The sequence below is a fragment of the Neolamprologus brichardi genome, chromosome 16, assembly GCF_056152115.1.
Source record: "Neolamprologus brichardi isolate AB-2024 chromosome 16, ASM5615211v1, whole genome shotgun sequence".
Lineage (NCBI taxonomy): Eukaryota > Metazoa > Chordata > Actinopteri > Cichliformes > Cichlidae > Neolamprologus > Neolamprologus brichardi.
This window is the reverse complement of record NC_142119.1, coordinates 2,535,757-2,552,237: the sequence shown is the minus strand read 5'-3', so window position 1 is coordinate 2,552,237 and position 16,481 is coordinate 2,535,757. Positions and strand designations below refer to the sequence as shown.

Sequence of the window (16,481 nt, the reverse complement as noted above, 5' to 3'; positions counted from 1 at the left end):
CAACACCACAATGTGGGTCATTGTCTCAGTCTGTGTGACGAAGGCGACAAGGGCCAAACACACTATGGGGCCTTACATAAAGTGGTGCACCTGGTCATCAGATCCCCCATCTAATGGCACACAGGCTTGTTGAATGATTTGATGAGGATGAAAATAATGTGAATAGCATTTATGGCCTTTATAGTCACTAGATCCTAACACAGCCAAACACTAATGAGGAATTTTGCTGGCAACAAATGAGGAAACATCTTTTAAAAGAATGGTCTTAATCCCTCCAGCAGACTTCCAGATACTTGCAGAATAATTACTAAAGAGGACTGAGAAACTGTTCTGGACTTCTGTTTGGGTTTTTCCTGTCATTTGTCACCCTTTTCTCTGTAATCGCTGCATAAAGATATTGAAAATGGGCTGCTGAGGAGTGTGAAACACTTCGATGAGTGTGTTTCTATAAATAAAAAGGTATTCATGAATCTTTATGTGCATCTTGCTGTGATAGCTCATAACCTGTGGCTATTTTTTAACCCACAGGCACGTCTCACGACCTACTACTACACACACAACCGTTGTAAATGCCAGCGTTAATGTAGTGTAGGAAGATGCAAATGATGTTTGGCAAACTTGTGTTAGTCATGTGTTCAGTTGCTACCATTAAGCGTGCTTTCTGCTCAGTGGGGATGAAAATGGGCTTGAAAGCAAAGTGTAGTTTGAAAGCAAAAGTTATTCGTTTTTTTTTTATGTGCAGTGTGAAAAAGTGAAATTACTGAACCTTGGTCTGTCTTTATAACTGCCAGCTCCAGTGACAGGTTTTAAAGGCAGCATTTGAACGTGTCTGACGAGTCTCCCGAAAGAAGAGTTCACATTTATTTTGGTGGATAAAAACTGAAAAAGTAGTAAACTTGCCAGTAAACCTTTTCAGTGGGTTAAAATCAACTTAATAGTATGTAATTTTCAGTACTTAGATCAAACTCTGACACTGTTTTTAGTACTTAAAAGTCCTCGTGGAGGGTTCATAATTTTGCATTTTCCGAGGCTACAGATCAAAGTTCATTACACATAAAAGCCATGTGTTTTAATGGTTCAGTGCATGTTTTATAGATGAATTTAGTTGGTTCACTGGATTTCGGTGGTGGTAATCTGAAAATAATAATAAGCTGTGTATCTCACTACATGTAAAATATGCATACAGTTAGAAATTCATATATTTTTATACACTGACTTAAATGTGTTATTCTAATGTGTGCAAAAACATATTAAAGCTGCAGTTATAGGACTTTCAGCCATGAGCTTTAAGTGCAGACTGTCTAAACTGCACATACTGTCTGTCATGGTATTTGTGTTTCAACTTATGGAATTATATTCTTTGATTACTGAGGTTCATGTTTTTGGGTTTTTTTAGTTTTCAGGGATCGTGGTCCTCTCTCCCTTAGTGTTTATCTCAGCCCGTGGTTAGTCTCTGTTCCCATGTTTTCCCTGTGTCCCAAGTCTAGTGCTTTTGTATTCCCTCTGTTCCAGAGGCTGTCTGTTTCCATGTCAAGTCTGCGTCTATGTGATGTCATGCTTTCTGTTTTATTTTGATAGTCCTTGCCTAATGTGACTTTCGGTTGCTGTGTCCCAATTCAGGGTCTGCACGCTTGAAGTACGCATTTTAAGTGCGATTACGTCACCGCCACGCGACGACGGCTGTCTCAATTCGAAGTGTACTTCAAATGCGTACTCCAAATGCGCCGTCGATTTCCCCAAATATCAAGCGTGGTCCGGTGCACGCTTCGTGGTCCCATATATCCCACAATTCATAGCGCGGCGGTGGGTGTGGATAATTTTGCCGCAAAATACGGCAGAAGGGAGCGGCTGAAGAGTGAACTGTCAAAAGTAAGTACTGAATATGACGTCACTTATTCATGTGCGAATGTTTAATAATGAAGAACATTAAAACATTGCTGTTGGCCACATGTTGGTAAAGTTGTGTGACATTAGTGATGTTTGTACTTTCAGCGTTAACTTGGTTTTAAAGCCTATATATATACATATATATATATATATACATATATATACACATATATACATACAGATAGAGATAGATAGATATATCTATCTATCTCTATCTCTATGTATATATGTGTATATATATATATATATATATATGACAATAATATAATATTGGCCATATTATATTTACATTACCACAGTGAGATGATTTTAGTCTCATGAACAACATTAGCTAATTGTTATTTACTAACTAATCTTAAATGACTGTTTGGTACAGAAATGAAGCCCAACAATCATGTTTTACAGTCCTGTGGTCTCAGCCTCAGATACTCAACTAATCAAAGTAATGTCATGACAAAACATTTTTTCTCCTTCATGTATGTAACGTTTCTCGCGGTTAGTATCATGGTTGCTAGGCAACCTGAACAGCGCAACGAAGGGCTAGACCGTCCCATTTCACAAGCCTCTCACTTCCGCACTTCTCGTACTTATAGTACGCGCCGTACGTAGTACGCGTAGTGCTCGTACTTCAAGCGTGCAGACCCTGAATTGGGACACAGCCTTTGTCTCGCGATTTCTGGTCCTCTCGTCGTCTTGTCTGTGCATTTAAGACCTGTGTTTTTCTTTGCCCTTTGTTGCATTGCACCCTCACTATGCTGTGTTTTTCCCTCTGTGTTCTTAGCCGTTTCCTAGTTTACAGTTGGAGTTTTTGGTCCCAATGTCTAGTTTACAGAAAGTTTACAGTCAAAATAAAGCTGCCTCTTTGAGTTTACTTCCCGTTACTTCCTGCATTTGGGTCCTACATCCTGCTCACCACGCAGCAAAGCTTGACACAGTCACATATTTTCATGTAAGTTGTCCAAATATGCCTGTTCAGTTAAATCAAATGTTGTTTAATGGACCAGCATTAGAGATTTCTTTCATATTTCTTCATAAACTGAACCAGTAAAAGGTCCAGAGATTATTCCAAGTGTGTTGGGAAGCTGTTTCCGTGAATCATAAAACAAAGATTTCTCTCTTTTTCTAAAGAAAAACTCTTTTTGCAACATTTAGCTGAGTGAAGAAAATTCTTCAGGAGTTAGGTTTACCAGCCTCAACATTAGAAAGGTCATATTATAAATTATTTATATATTGCGGTTAAATATTTCAGTCGTTTGGATCACACTCTTCAGGAGATAGGTGTACAATTACCCAAGTCATAAAGAAAAGACTTGAAAAGAGCAAATGCAAACCACTGATCAGTCTCAAGAATCAAAAAAGCCCAATTACACTTAGTCCAGAATCATATTTGTTCAAATCCAAGTCTGCACTTTAAGGGCATATCACACCACATAGCTATAACTGGATTGTTATTGTGGATAACTAAAATAAAAGTTGCCAGTGTTCAAAATATATGGACCTCACTATACACTATCTCTTAAATAAATGTGGTGTCTTACAGTTGGCCAGCTGAAGTCTCGTCTGTTCTTTCTGTTGGCTCGGAGTGGCTCGTGTTTTCGATTTAATATAGGTCAACTTCTTTGGTTCCAATCCACCTGAAAGGATGAAATAAAACTAATTTTAGACATTGTTTTCTCAATGTTCTCACTCATGTCAAGAACAAGACTCAAATGTGGAGTTAGAAGAACTGCTTGACGCTGACAGGCTGACGTCTTCAAAGAGAGCACGATTATCATCCTGAATTCAAAGTGGCAGCAGATCTAAGAAACGCTAAAGGAGCTGCAGCTGACATCCAGAAAGACGGTAAATGCTTGGCTCAAACAGCCACCTCACATGTGAAAAATAATGCAAATGAAGACATGTTTTTCAGATAGGGAGTGACAGTTTAGGATGCTTAAATAAAACTGTTCTGACTGCGGGATGTCCTGTGTAGACAAACATTTAAATATGCATTTCACCTAAAAACAGTCAGAGACATTAACTGTTCACTTATTTGCTCCTCTGGACAATGTCTAACCAAGCTAAATGGTCCATATGTTAAGCGATCTGAGGCATTTTTTATCTATACAAACTAATTCAACTATGAATCCTTTATAAAAGTTATTGTTTCTCCCTCATCCTTCACCTGCTTTTAATTTTTCTCTCATAGTCAACATATCTGAAATTCGTCTATCTTAAAAGATGGTCCTTCATTTTCATCCTATTCATAAGCTCTTTGTATTAAAATTAAACAGTTTTTCTTAAGAAATATGAGGAAAAGGAGGTTCTCAACTGTTTGCTTATCAAGGATGCAGGTTTAACATATCCTCAGTCTCAGGGCATCAAATACTGACTTGGTCCTAATCAGTGTCTGAATAATAAAGAGACAAACTCCAAAACCCATTGCTCCCTGATAGGGAGGTTTGTCCTGGTGACAAATCTGGGGCTTACTATAAGTCCTCCAACTTTTAAATATGGACCCTATGAAAGAGGACCTGTCCTGGGATTTTTGTTATTTTGTGGTTTGGAATTCCAGGTGAATATTTTTATTCTTACTACTACAACTGTTTTAAAGGTTTGACTTCTGTGTTTGGCAGATTTCTGGTTCCCTGCATTGATTTCAACAATCTAGTAGATCACAAGCTTTATTTCCAGTGGTTTACCTTTTGGTTGTTCAAATGATTAGTTTCAGTTTTGCATCCTGTGTTTTGTTTCCTGGTCTTTTGTCTTGGTTTCTATTAAGATTCCCTCAGTGTTTTCCCTTCTGTTCATCCCTCTGTCACATCTTTCTGTCTTTGTCCTCCTGTGTTCCCCTGACTTTATCTTGATGTTTAGTGTAGGTCTTCTAGCCTCCATTATCAGTAAGTTTCCTTGGGTACTTGTTATTATTCATGTCCCTATCAATCTCCTTTGATTACTTCCTGTTTTTAATTAAAAAGTTTGTTTCTTTTGTTTCCTGTGTTAACTTTGCATCAGCCTCTCTCCCTGATTGGTTACCACAACCAATTTCTCACCGTAAAGGGGTTACTGTTAGGAATAAATGCATTTAACTCAAATCATATTTGATTTATAAACTATAAAAAAGGGTTTTTGAGCATCTAAACGTAATCAGCAAGTAAAAGCAAAAGGGGATTGGGGGGAAACAAGGAAAATAAAAAAGGAACAAATGAGTTGTGAACTATAGCGTGATGTGGTATTTATGGTACCCCTTTGGTGTCTGCTTATGTAGGTCTTTGGCTATGCAAAAATGCAGACTTTCCAAAATACCAACAGCGTGTGGTGTTATGCGTAGGTAAAGTGCTGACTGGTTGAAAAACTGGCTAAACCAGTAAGGGAATGATAGAGTTCACCATGGAAAGAAAAGGAAAAAAAAGTGCTTTTAATTTCAGCTGAAAATCTTAATAACTCTGCCAAAGATAGCACTTCAAAATGATTAATGAGCTGTGATTAATATTAGCTTATATAAGTAACTTGTTAATTTATAAAGTCAGCGATCAAAAGTTCTCATTTAAGCTCTCATTTGATTAAAAGTTACCGCCTCAAAATGTAAACCTGCTTCTTTCTGCCTCGGTGTGAAATCAAGTACTTGATTTCACAACATGAGTGTTTTTCCTTTGCTACATGCCGTGTCATTAGCATACTGAGCAGGCCATGTGTGCAATATGCTCTCAGTACCGTGATAAAGGCTCCGCTTGTTGTAACGACACCGTGATCGCTTCCAGCAATCTTTTATATAAAGGTAAATATTGAACTTTGAATCTTCAGTTTCCCCGGTAACCTTGAATAACGCAGAGAACGTGTGGATAAATGTGAGTGGATCTTCAGGGAATTTCCTTATGTGCTAAGTGCTCAATAGATACATGAATAATAATGAATGAAGCGAGATTTACTCTGGATATGCTTTTTGTAAAAGAAATGAGCAGTAAATGTGAAGAATAAAGCCTGTTCTTTAAGAGGCTTTAAAAAGCAAGATTATCTTTTTAAATCACAGTGCCTACTTATCCCAATTTGCCACATCATTAAAGCCACTGACAGGTGAAGTGAATAACACTGATACAAAGAAGTGTTCTACTGGAAAGTCTTAGGTCCTGGGATACACCTGGATTATATTGTACCACCCATTAAAATGAATCTTTTTTAATTTTGGACAATTGAATAAGTACCTAATTTTTACCAAATTATTTTGGTGTTATTCTGCCTTAATTTCATAGCATTTGGTTTTATTTACTAATGTCTTAGAAATCTTTGATCTGGTGCAGGAACCTTAAAAAAACAAGGGGTACTCCCTGGTGACAGGAGTTGATTTAAGGATGATAATTTGCCAAATGACAACAAAAATACTGCTGAGGAACAGGTTGAGGATACCCACAAATAGTCCAAGGTCCTCACCTGTCCTCTAAACTTCCTAGATCCCAATTGTGTGCTAACATGATGGAAATGCATCCCTTTTAGGTCCATATCCTCACAGATAAGAAGTCTCAACCACTAACCATAAGATATCAAGCCAGTAGATTTGTGTCCAAAAAGTCTTGACCATCAGGACACAAAAAAACAAACAAACCACAACTGAGACATATCAGAAACTTTTAAATAAAAAAAAGAAAGCCATTGTATTTGTTGCAAAGACACAGGGTTAACCCTCTGAGGTCTGAGTCGTCATTGGTGAAGACTCAAACCCTAACCCTAAACATATTCTATCATAATATGTCATTTTTATCATTTAAAAAAAATGTCAGGAGTAAAACAAAAAATAACTGCAAAATCCATCAAACTCTTTTCATGTCTTTCAAAAAAAATCCTTTTTACTCTGTTATAAAACACAGACTTATGATTACGCTGCATCCACAAAGTGAAAGAGATCAACATGGTGATCAGACCAAAGAAAGTTGACCTGGGACCAGTTGGCGGGACCTAAGGTAAAGTTTTCACATCTTCTAGTTGAGAAACTGAACGGCTACCAATGATATCTCAGGATACTGCTTACATGTGACCTGGTAGTAAATACGATAGATTGTTACCTAGGCAACTGTGGCCTTGAATATCTGATCGTGACCAACTGACAGTTTCCAAGCGATGAGACATGAGTGAATCACTTCCAACATAGACACATCTAAAGGGGTTTGCGTCATAACTAATGATGACGTATACTTTAGAGGAGTTAACCTCTTTACATTCACTGTGTCACCAGTGACCTGTCTGGGGTGATGGTTGGGTTTTATTTTAGCCACATGCTAAACAGGGAAATTACTAGACAATATTTTACAAGTCTCATAAATTTTGGAATTTGCAGTTTTCCAGATAAAAGATTTTCCATTTGGATTTGGGCACTTCCAAACAGGTGGAATTTCCACTGAAAAAGTGAAATTTAAACCAAAACCCACTCTAAATGGATTGCTGGTGATCTGGTGGGTGTTACATCAAGTATAAGATAAGTGTTTGTTACATAGATCAAACTCGGAACATTATACCAGCAACGCTACAAGTAAGAAAGATTAAGTAAAAGAGCATAAAAGTTTCCATCATTACTATAAGCTTTATTCCTGCAGTCCAAAGTTCAAAGCTGTACCTTTGGTCATTTTACCGTACCTTGTGGTGCTCTGGGTAGCCTGCTCTGGGCTTCACACACACTGGCAGAGGTCATAATGGGTTCAGACGGGGTTTGGATGGGCTGGAGGAAGGCCACAGTGGGGAAAGGCACTGACTGGATATGGGTCATGGAGGAATCGGACAGAGAGTTTGGCACCCCTGCATGGCTGCCGTCCTTATAGCTGGAGGGAATTCTCCACCGGGGTAACGGGGAAGGAGATGCGTCCTCGCTGGAGGAGCCAAGGACACTGGGAGGACTGAGGGATTGCTCTGGGGTTGATGAGGATTTGGGGAGGAGGTGCAGGATGGAGGAGAAGAAGGAACAGGATTCAGGAAGGGGGATGGTCCCGATTCCACTGTCCAACGTTCGCATCTTGCAGCCGGAGCCTGCGGCACAAGGAGAACAGCTGAAGTGGTTCAGGGTGGAGGGAATAAAAGGGAGAACATCAGGAATGAGACAGAGGGGTGACCATGGTTGAAGTGGCATTAAAGTAACCTTTAAAATAAATATGTACAGTACATGAATATAGATATTAATCATTTATCTGGTACTCTAGCTGACTTTGTGTCTCCAGGAGCTGTTACAGTGAGGGCAGCTTTATCAATCAATAATAATGGATCTTCTCTGCAGTATCATAACTGATTCTCTCGTGCCTCCTTGTTATTCCTACCACATATCTTGACTGTTTGCCTGTTTTAAGCAGCTCAATCCTTGTGTTCTGGTCATTTGCAACACATGGTTAGTCTTTTCCTTCCTCTCTTTCACAGTCTAACTTTCAAAAGCCTTAAAAGCCAAGTCGAAAAGCAGTCCAATCTAATTATATAAGTGTGAGGCTGGGTAACGCTTTCTTTGCTCTCCAGCAGAAAATGACTCAGCCAAATCAAGTCCACTTGAACCACTGCTTTTATTTTACAGATATTGTTTGATGGCTCTGACTGTTAGCATGCACTGGTCACATGGTGAATATGAAATGCATACAATGGCATGTGACATGAAATACAAATACACGCTGCTGGGGGTATTTAATTAACAAAATATTTGAAATCTTAAACAAAAATGGTTCTGTTGTATGCATTATTTAAACGGGTGTAAGATTAATCCTTAAATGTATTAAGCACTTTTTGTTGAAAATATAAAGTAACATGAAAAATGAGCCCTTTTTCACAAATATTCAAAGGATGTAATGCTTTGGTAAGCAGCATTGGCTAATATTAGCTTATAAATGTAGCACACTAATCAGCAAAATCATCAAAGCACCAACTTCCAGCACAGCAAAGACAAACTCAGAATATAAATTAAAAAATAAATACTGGTGTTGCTTCAAGTAGAAATTTGCTAGTAACAGTAGTAAGAAAGTAAGCTAAGTTTAGCTAGATAGCTACTAAATCAAGCTATCAAGGAATCTGTTTGGATTAGCCGATAAGCAAAGGGTGGGCAATTACTGTACCCAAGTGGCCACATGAGAAACTGGGACTGTTGTGAAGGGCCACAGCAACAGTGTTGCCAACTCCGCAGTAAGGAAAATCGCTACTGGCTGTCCTAAAAGTCGCTAGAAGTCGCTAAATGACGTCATCGCCTAATTTGCATAATTGATCATGCTAATATAATTGTAACCTACGTTGTAGGAGAGAGAAATAACATCGTGGAAGACACATAAAGTGAGTAAAAAACGTCCTAAATGCATTTAGAGTTTATTTAGAACTACAAATTAAATTTCTTTTAGCAATTATTGTTTTTTAATGTCACAATTCCAACCCTGCTCCTTTACCGGCAAAAGTGACCCGAAATAGGCACTCTGGTGGAGTTACTTTATGTGTGTGTGTGTGTGTTTATAAGTAGTTTTAAACCTTGTGATCCACAAAACAGCATAACAGTAAAAGAACTGACTGCGTTACAGTCAGTGCGGGAGCAGCGGCTTCGCTCATGTGCGATTCATTTGCAGTTTGGACGCACAGGTTGTGAACATCTCCTGCAGCTGGGGGAGGACTATCCTCCGCCCGTGAGCGCTTTAGCACGGGTGAGGTGCCCACGGCAGCACCCGCTGCTTGTTGAGAGTAAGAGCAACACGCTCTTTCACGTCAAAAAGTCGTCATAAATAAGTCTCCAATAACACCAGAAAAAGTCGCCAGATTTGTCGCTAGTCGCTTTTTAGAAAAAAAAGTCACTAAGGGGCCTGAAAACTCGCTAAATATAGCGACAAAGTCGCTAAGTTGGCAACACTGCACAGCAATAAGCTGAACTCAGTAATAATGCTATCTCTTTATAAGCTTATTCACAACAGTGAACAACAGTACCAGTTTCTCATGTGGAGGGTGAAGGTTTGAGATAAGATAAAATTAGCTACCTGGCCAAATAAGAATTTGACCATCTGGGAAAAGTACAGTATCATGAACATGATATTAGATCATGGAGGATGTTTACCATTAAATGTAATGCTAAGTTGTCTTTCCTCTTAATGAGAAAGGCAGTTAATATTAGTTAACATTAGTATTTCTGCTAACGCAGATGAATTGCTAGCTATGTCACACAACTGTTGTCTTAAAGTGGTCAGCTAAGTCATCCAAACTACTGACTATCAATTTCATACTATTTTATCACCTAACATTATAAACTCAGCAATACCAGTTACCTATGTTAGATGCTATGGCTAGATGGCTAACCACATCTTGCTTGCTAACGTTACTGCTCACAGAATCTGAGTGGAAACGTTAAGTGGATGACTTGGCAAATAACTTCATCAGCTAACCTAATCCATGATACTTACTTGCATGTAAGGTCAGTGTTGTTTTTAATCCATCAGTAAATTATGTAATAGAAGGAAGTAAAGATTTAGAACATTTATGTTATACAGTAATAGCCAGAATGATGGCAGTTTTCCAGGAGGCTCTAACTTAGCTACACAACTTAACTCACAAGTAATTTTTTAAAACTCACTATACAGATATTCAAGTATTTACTGGTCTCTCAGTTGTTATACAAGGTTCATACAGCATTCAGTGTATTAACAACAAAATGCATAACTCATTTAAGACTAATATATGCAGAAATTGCACTGGATTTTTTAGCTTTTGCATCACTGTTCAGCCACATTTGCATCAGAGAACCATTTTTGTAAATCATAGGAAACCAAAAACAACATGAATCACTCCAGTCACCCATCTAGCGTGCACATCATTGAAATAAGAAAATATTTCTTCAAGCTGTTGTCATGCAGACTCATGTTTTAATATGTAGCCTGAAGCATGAAGCCTGTAGGCAATCACTGTGGAGCTGAGGCAACAGCTGTGCCCCCTTTATTAATTAAGATGTGCACGCATGAGACTTTTGAGTGCTCCTCTGGGTTTCTTCAAGCCTGTTTTTCTTCATTTTTTTCTAATTCTGATTTTAAGCTGTTGTGCCCTGATTAATTGAGAACTTAAAATGATCACATTAAAAGTCATGCTATGTTTGAAAATAGGCAAATGTGGAAAGGGGAATGGTAAAACCATTATCAATAATGCTGAAAAACATTAAGTTACATTTTAACCAGAAGCTCTGGAAACACCTCAGTAGATTGTAATTCTTTAAATTTACAGCCTCAGCTGGAAAACATCTCTAACATCGATTACAGTCATCCACTGCAGCTTCCTCATATTAAATAATACCTTTAAGTAGCTATGTTTAAATCAGTCAACTTGTACTCATGCAGCAACAAACAAGAACAAATAATTGAACAGTGGAGAAGTAGGACAGAAATGTTATTGATTAGTCTGGTCTTAGGTTGGAAGTCTTCTTTAGAAAGACAGGATCACAGAGGCTGAGAATTGATTGCTTACAACAAGCCTCAGCTGTATTGAGAACAATCAATAGCTGCTTAATGTCAGAAGATAACAGTGCAGTACTTAGTATTTAAAAATGATATAGCATACACATAAAAATAATATGACATGGTTTCTGTTTAAGCAGAAAAGTTTCACTTAAAGTGTCCCTACTGTGCTTTTTCCAGCTCTTCATTTTCAGTTTTTGACTCTACTGCAGTAGCTTTGCATGATTTACAGTTCAAAATAATCCTTTACTCACTATAGAAGTTCCCGACTTCATACTTCAAAGCCAACCATTTTAGCTCCTCCCCTTTTAAGCAAACTGGTTGTCTGTCACTTGACAAATTATTTTAGTAGTTGGTTTGGACTAATGTGGGTCCTGATTACAATATTAGGGATATCTTCTTATTCTCTGTGACATCATACAGAGCCAAGAACAGAAAAAAAACTGCCAGAATTGGAGCATTTAATGGAGTCTAAAATATTAGCTTCTGGCTCACAGGGATTATTTGCACAAAAACTGACCTCGTTATTTGAAACACTGGCCTTGTTTAATATGAATAGTTTATATATGATATAAAATATTGAAAAAGCACAATAGGTCATCTTTAAGGGTATGTTTTCGATAAGTTTAAGGCAGTGGTGTCAAACAACAATCAAATTGTCAAAATCTCTTCATAGGTTTTACAGCCTTTCCTACTGATGAAGACCACCCAACAGCCATTCATACTGCATTAAAATAATTAAGCAATAGATAAACAACTAAATGACAGAAAAGTCTTTTTTTCTATTGTTTATAGAAACTGCCTTTTTTTTGTTTTGTTTTGTTTTACCATAGGATCAAAATAAAAACAAAAATGTTATTTTATTTGTTTTAGTTTTACTGTGAATTAACAAAAACTTCTGTTTTTAAATAGATTGCAGATTGCTTTCACTTCATTGTCTTTATCAGCAGCATTTCGTTATCACATTGAAAAACTGAGACTGTTCAATACTGTTGAAATTGCAGTTCTTTTTCTTATGTTTATTGGGATTGAATGCATAGTTACATTTCTCTACACTGACAGAAGGGGAATTTTCTCTGGTTCTCTGGTTTGACTTAAGGTCAATGTGGGCTTTATGTGACCAACGATGTAATATGAGTTTGACAGCCCTGATTTAAGGTATTGATGTTCACATCTTAATAGGTCAAAGGGCTGGGCAGCAATTTACACCTCTCAGTAAAGAGCATCTTGTTAGTGAAAATCAACTTGAAAACTGACTAGTTTGACTTGAATGTAAAAGAGAAACTCATCACAGAAAAATTATTCAAACACAGACCAGAAAGGGGAAATCCAGTCGTCTTGCTCCTTTTAGAGTTGCTACAGCAGATCATCTGCCTCCATCTCATCCTGTCCCAGCATCTTCCTCTATCACACCAACAGTCTGCATGTCCTGCTTCACTACATCCATGAATCTTCTCTACAGGCTTCCCCTTTTCCTCCTGCCTGGCAGCCTCATATGTAGCATCCTTTTTCCAGTACATCCGCTATTCCTTCTCTGCAAACCATCTCAGGCTTGCTTCTCTAACTTCGTGTCCAAACCATCTTAGCCTGAGTCGTCCCTCTGATGTACTCATGTGTAATCTTGTCCTTTGGATGGTGCTTAAAGACAAACGCAGCTGGTTAACCTCTTAAGCCCCAACGCCCCCTGATACGGGGACAAAAGGCAGGAGATCAGTTGGGCTTGGGGTTTAAGAGGTTAAAGGAGTTTGTACCGTAACCTGCTGCACATTCTTTCCAGCTTGATCTCTCTGCCTAGCCAATCAACACCTTCCTTAGCATCCAGCCTTACATACAAAGCCTTTTCCTTTGCCATCACTCACTTCTGTATGCCCAGCCTCCCAATACTCTGAAATCACAACTATAAAGACTACTTTTAATAGAAAAACCTTTTTTTTCTTGTTTTTTGTTGAGTGGGAATGCAAGTGGCCTCAAACATGAGCTCACTTCCGTGTTCGTTATAACAACGTAGCCAAACATCCCATGACATCATTTGTATGCGACACAAATGTTGTGGATGCCAAGGTGATGTTATACCTGCCTCTCGGTGTGTGACTTTTCACGAGACTCTGTACAGCTATTTACCTTGTTGCCGAGTGTCAAAAAGGGCGGTTTTGATTTTCGTGAAGGAGAACGTCTTATGACTCATCAGGTGACGCCACTGGTTAGCCAATTTGTGGCATGCAGTCTGTTGACATCACATTTTTGGATTTGCTTGGATCTTTGTGCCAGGTACTATGATCTAATCGAAAACCTAATGGACTTAATGGAGTTGTGTCGAGCTGACCCAAGTCAGTACTAAAAGGGCTAATAGAGAGTCAAACAGGGCATGAAACAGGGTCTCTTGGCTGATAAACCTGCACCTTTTTACACGACCAGCCTTGCATCTTTGGTTTATAAAATGAGATTATTATTGGTGCTATTGTTATTAGGCAATAATAATTACCTGCAGAACGAGCAGCACACTCGTTATGATATAGTTTAGTAAGTTATATAGGGAGATATTATGTAAGGAGCAGATACAGCACTCCATGAATGCTGCAAATCTATGGCAAAGATGATGGATGCCCCGCTCCTCCCGCAGAGATCCTGACAACAACCAAACTAGGAATCATATCGTATGGATCGAACAATTCAAAGTTTCGCCACATGCTGTCCAGATATTAGCTGTGCATATGACTATCCATATCGGGTCAGTGGCACGTTTCACTAGTTTGGTTATATGAGCACTTTGGTTGGTGATAAGCACATGGACTATATAAAAGACGGACGTAGCCACCGTGATGTTGCCCATTATGAATACTTGATCTTGGTGATTTGAAGGTGGATGTGACTATGAAGCTGCACGCTTTGCGAGCGCACCCTGACAAATAAATACCAGTCCATTTCCATCATGCGAACAACTTTAAAACTTTTAAGACATGTAATTTTACAGGCGTGTGACGGCCCAGCTGCAGCAGCCTGTCCTGCATTATGCATTCCCTTGTTTGTCCCTTTGTTTTGCCTTGCAGGCTCCTGGTAATCAGTGCAGTTGGGAGCACCTGGCTGGTCTCTGTAGCACATTTATGAGCTGGTTGTCACAATATATCCTCTCCATTCACCGTGCACCTTTTATTTGAGGTTTTATACAAAACTCCACCCTACAGTTAACATTCAAGCACTCCTGACGACTAACACATCTAATAAAATTGTAGTTTTTGCCTCTTTTTAGCTAACAAATTTGCATTAAACTGTGTCTCTGCCATTACTTTTCATGGCTCATGAGTTGGACCATAACAAGGGGGTAATAAAAACATGTTTTTATCTCAGCTGGATTTTAAAATAAGACTTCAGTTGGATGAGGAGCAGCTAAGATAAACTTTAGTGGCTTCAATGCACAGCCAGAAAGTTTCTCAGTAAAGTATGTGGCTGAAAATGAGAATTTAATTGTGGTATTTTTGTTTTGTGCCTCTTCACTTTAATGCATCAAGTTGAAAGCTGCTCTGTCGAGTCTGCGTCAGGCCCAGCATTTTGGAGTCTGGGTGGTATAATTCAGCTCACAGCTGAAGGCAAACTTAATTCACTCAGTAGTAGTTTGGCTGATCGTGCTTAGCTGGTGCAGCGCTGAAATTTTAATGAGGTGATTAACCCCCGAGGGCAAGCGTTCGTCCGTATCAAACATGCTTGATATTTGCAGCGCCTCGCCGATGGTGTCACTCTGGCCAATGAAATTTCAGTACGGTCTGTCACCGGTCCTCCACTGGAGTGATGTGGAAAGTTTAATAAGCCGCTATTTCTAATTTAGTGAGTGACCACAAAGCAGAAAGAGCCAAATAAAGTTTTACTCCTCGTCTCTTATTTCTTTCCCACTCGCCTGCTTTTAAATAAATTGCCACCTCTAGTTTCACCTCGTTAGTAAGCATCAGGCTTAAATGCTTTTTAAACTTGCTTTGTGAGAGATTTCATCTACACCAAATTATTACTGAGCAGCAATCCAAGCCTAGCACAGAACATGAGTGTTTTTGGTGTGTTCTTGATTCTCTGGTATTAAATCACACAGGTAAAAAACCCACCCAACCTAATGTGTCTGTGCATTTGTTTTCAAAAGGGTTAGGACAGTCAGTCTAGAACTTTAAGGACCAAACTGGTCAAAATGCAGAATTTTTAAATTTTTAACCAGCAGATAACAGGAAAAAGGGACGAGAGAGATTAGTTTGATTTGCCCATATGAACCCATGTTTGCAGCTGTGGCCTTGCTTCATAAAAAAATAACAGATTATAAAAATGTAATTGCAGTTCAAGAAGCAAACTAAACGTCTACGCCTACACCGAAACATCCAGATCTGTTGGGATCTTCTGTATGTGGAATTTGTATGTTTTTCTTGTGCCTACATGAGTTTCCTTCAGATACTCCCAGTTCCTCCCACTGTCCAAAGGCATGCATGTTAGGTGAACTGGAAAATGGATGTACTGCAGATCTTTCTTGTTTTCTCACATGCCAGTTACCAGAGTTTGCCTGAGTATGCTCCTAAAGGTATAGACTGACCAAGTCACCAGGATCCATCTGTACACTGTATACAGATGCATGAAATCCACTGCCGTCCCATCCAGCAGCTGCTGAGATATTCCAGTTTGAATCAAAGACTGAAACATCCACTACAGGGAGCATTCTCCCACACGTGTGCCCAAATTTGAACATTATTAAACTAAGATTGAAATTTCAGTCCCATGCAGCCCTCTGCATGAGAAAATTACATCTGCACCCCATCTTATTATGGCAAGCATACCAACTTTCAGCTATCAGTTGGCGGGAGATTGTTGGACTAAATGGTGGGGCGAGTATGTGTGTGTGTGTTGGAACATTAAACAGTGCAGAGGTGTATTTCAGAGGGGAAAAAAAGTCCCAAGGGACAATAATAACCATAATAATTAGTTTTCAGCTCAAACGTGCCGTCTATGCCGCTCACAAATGCACAATGTAAAAAAAAAATCCTAAAAAAACAGTAATATTCCAGCAGCTGGGGCACCAAAATAATAACAGAAAATAACAGAAAATAACTTTCCCATTAAAATACGGTTATTTTCAGTAATGACAATACTGTTTGTTGCCCTAATTTTACATGGGATTTTGCCTTTTTCAAGTGCTTTTAAACATTAAATTAGGAACAA

The 16,481-nt window shown here is 38.7% G+C and overlaps 1 protein-coding gene across 4 annotated transcripts in view; it reads right to left on the bottom strand.

Moving 5' to 3' along the window:
* LOC102785084 (nck-associated protein 5-like) overlaps nucleotides 1-16,481 on the bottom strand; it is a 105,689-nt gene that overhangs the window by 6,465 nt on the left and 82,743 nt on the right. Inside the window, exons 12-13 of one of the 4 annotated variants that reach the window (XM_006807604.3) lie at nucleotides 7,492-7,878; nucleotides 3,426-3,521 (exon numbers count right to left, since the gene is read on the bottom strand). In XM_006807604.3, coding sequence (XP_006807667.3) covers nucleotides 3,426-3,521; nucleotides 7,492-7,878 — 483 coding nt within the window. Of the gene's footprint in view, nucleotides 1-3,319; nucleotides 3,522-7,491; nucleotides 7,879-16,481 lie in introns of those variants that run through there. The other 3 variants (XM_087829569.1, XM_006807605.3, XM_006807606.3) reach the window with 3 other exon arrangements.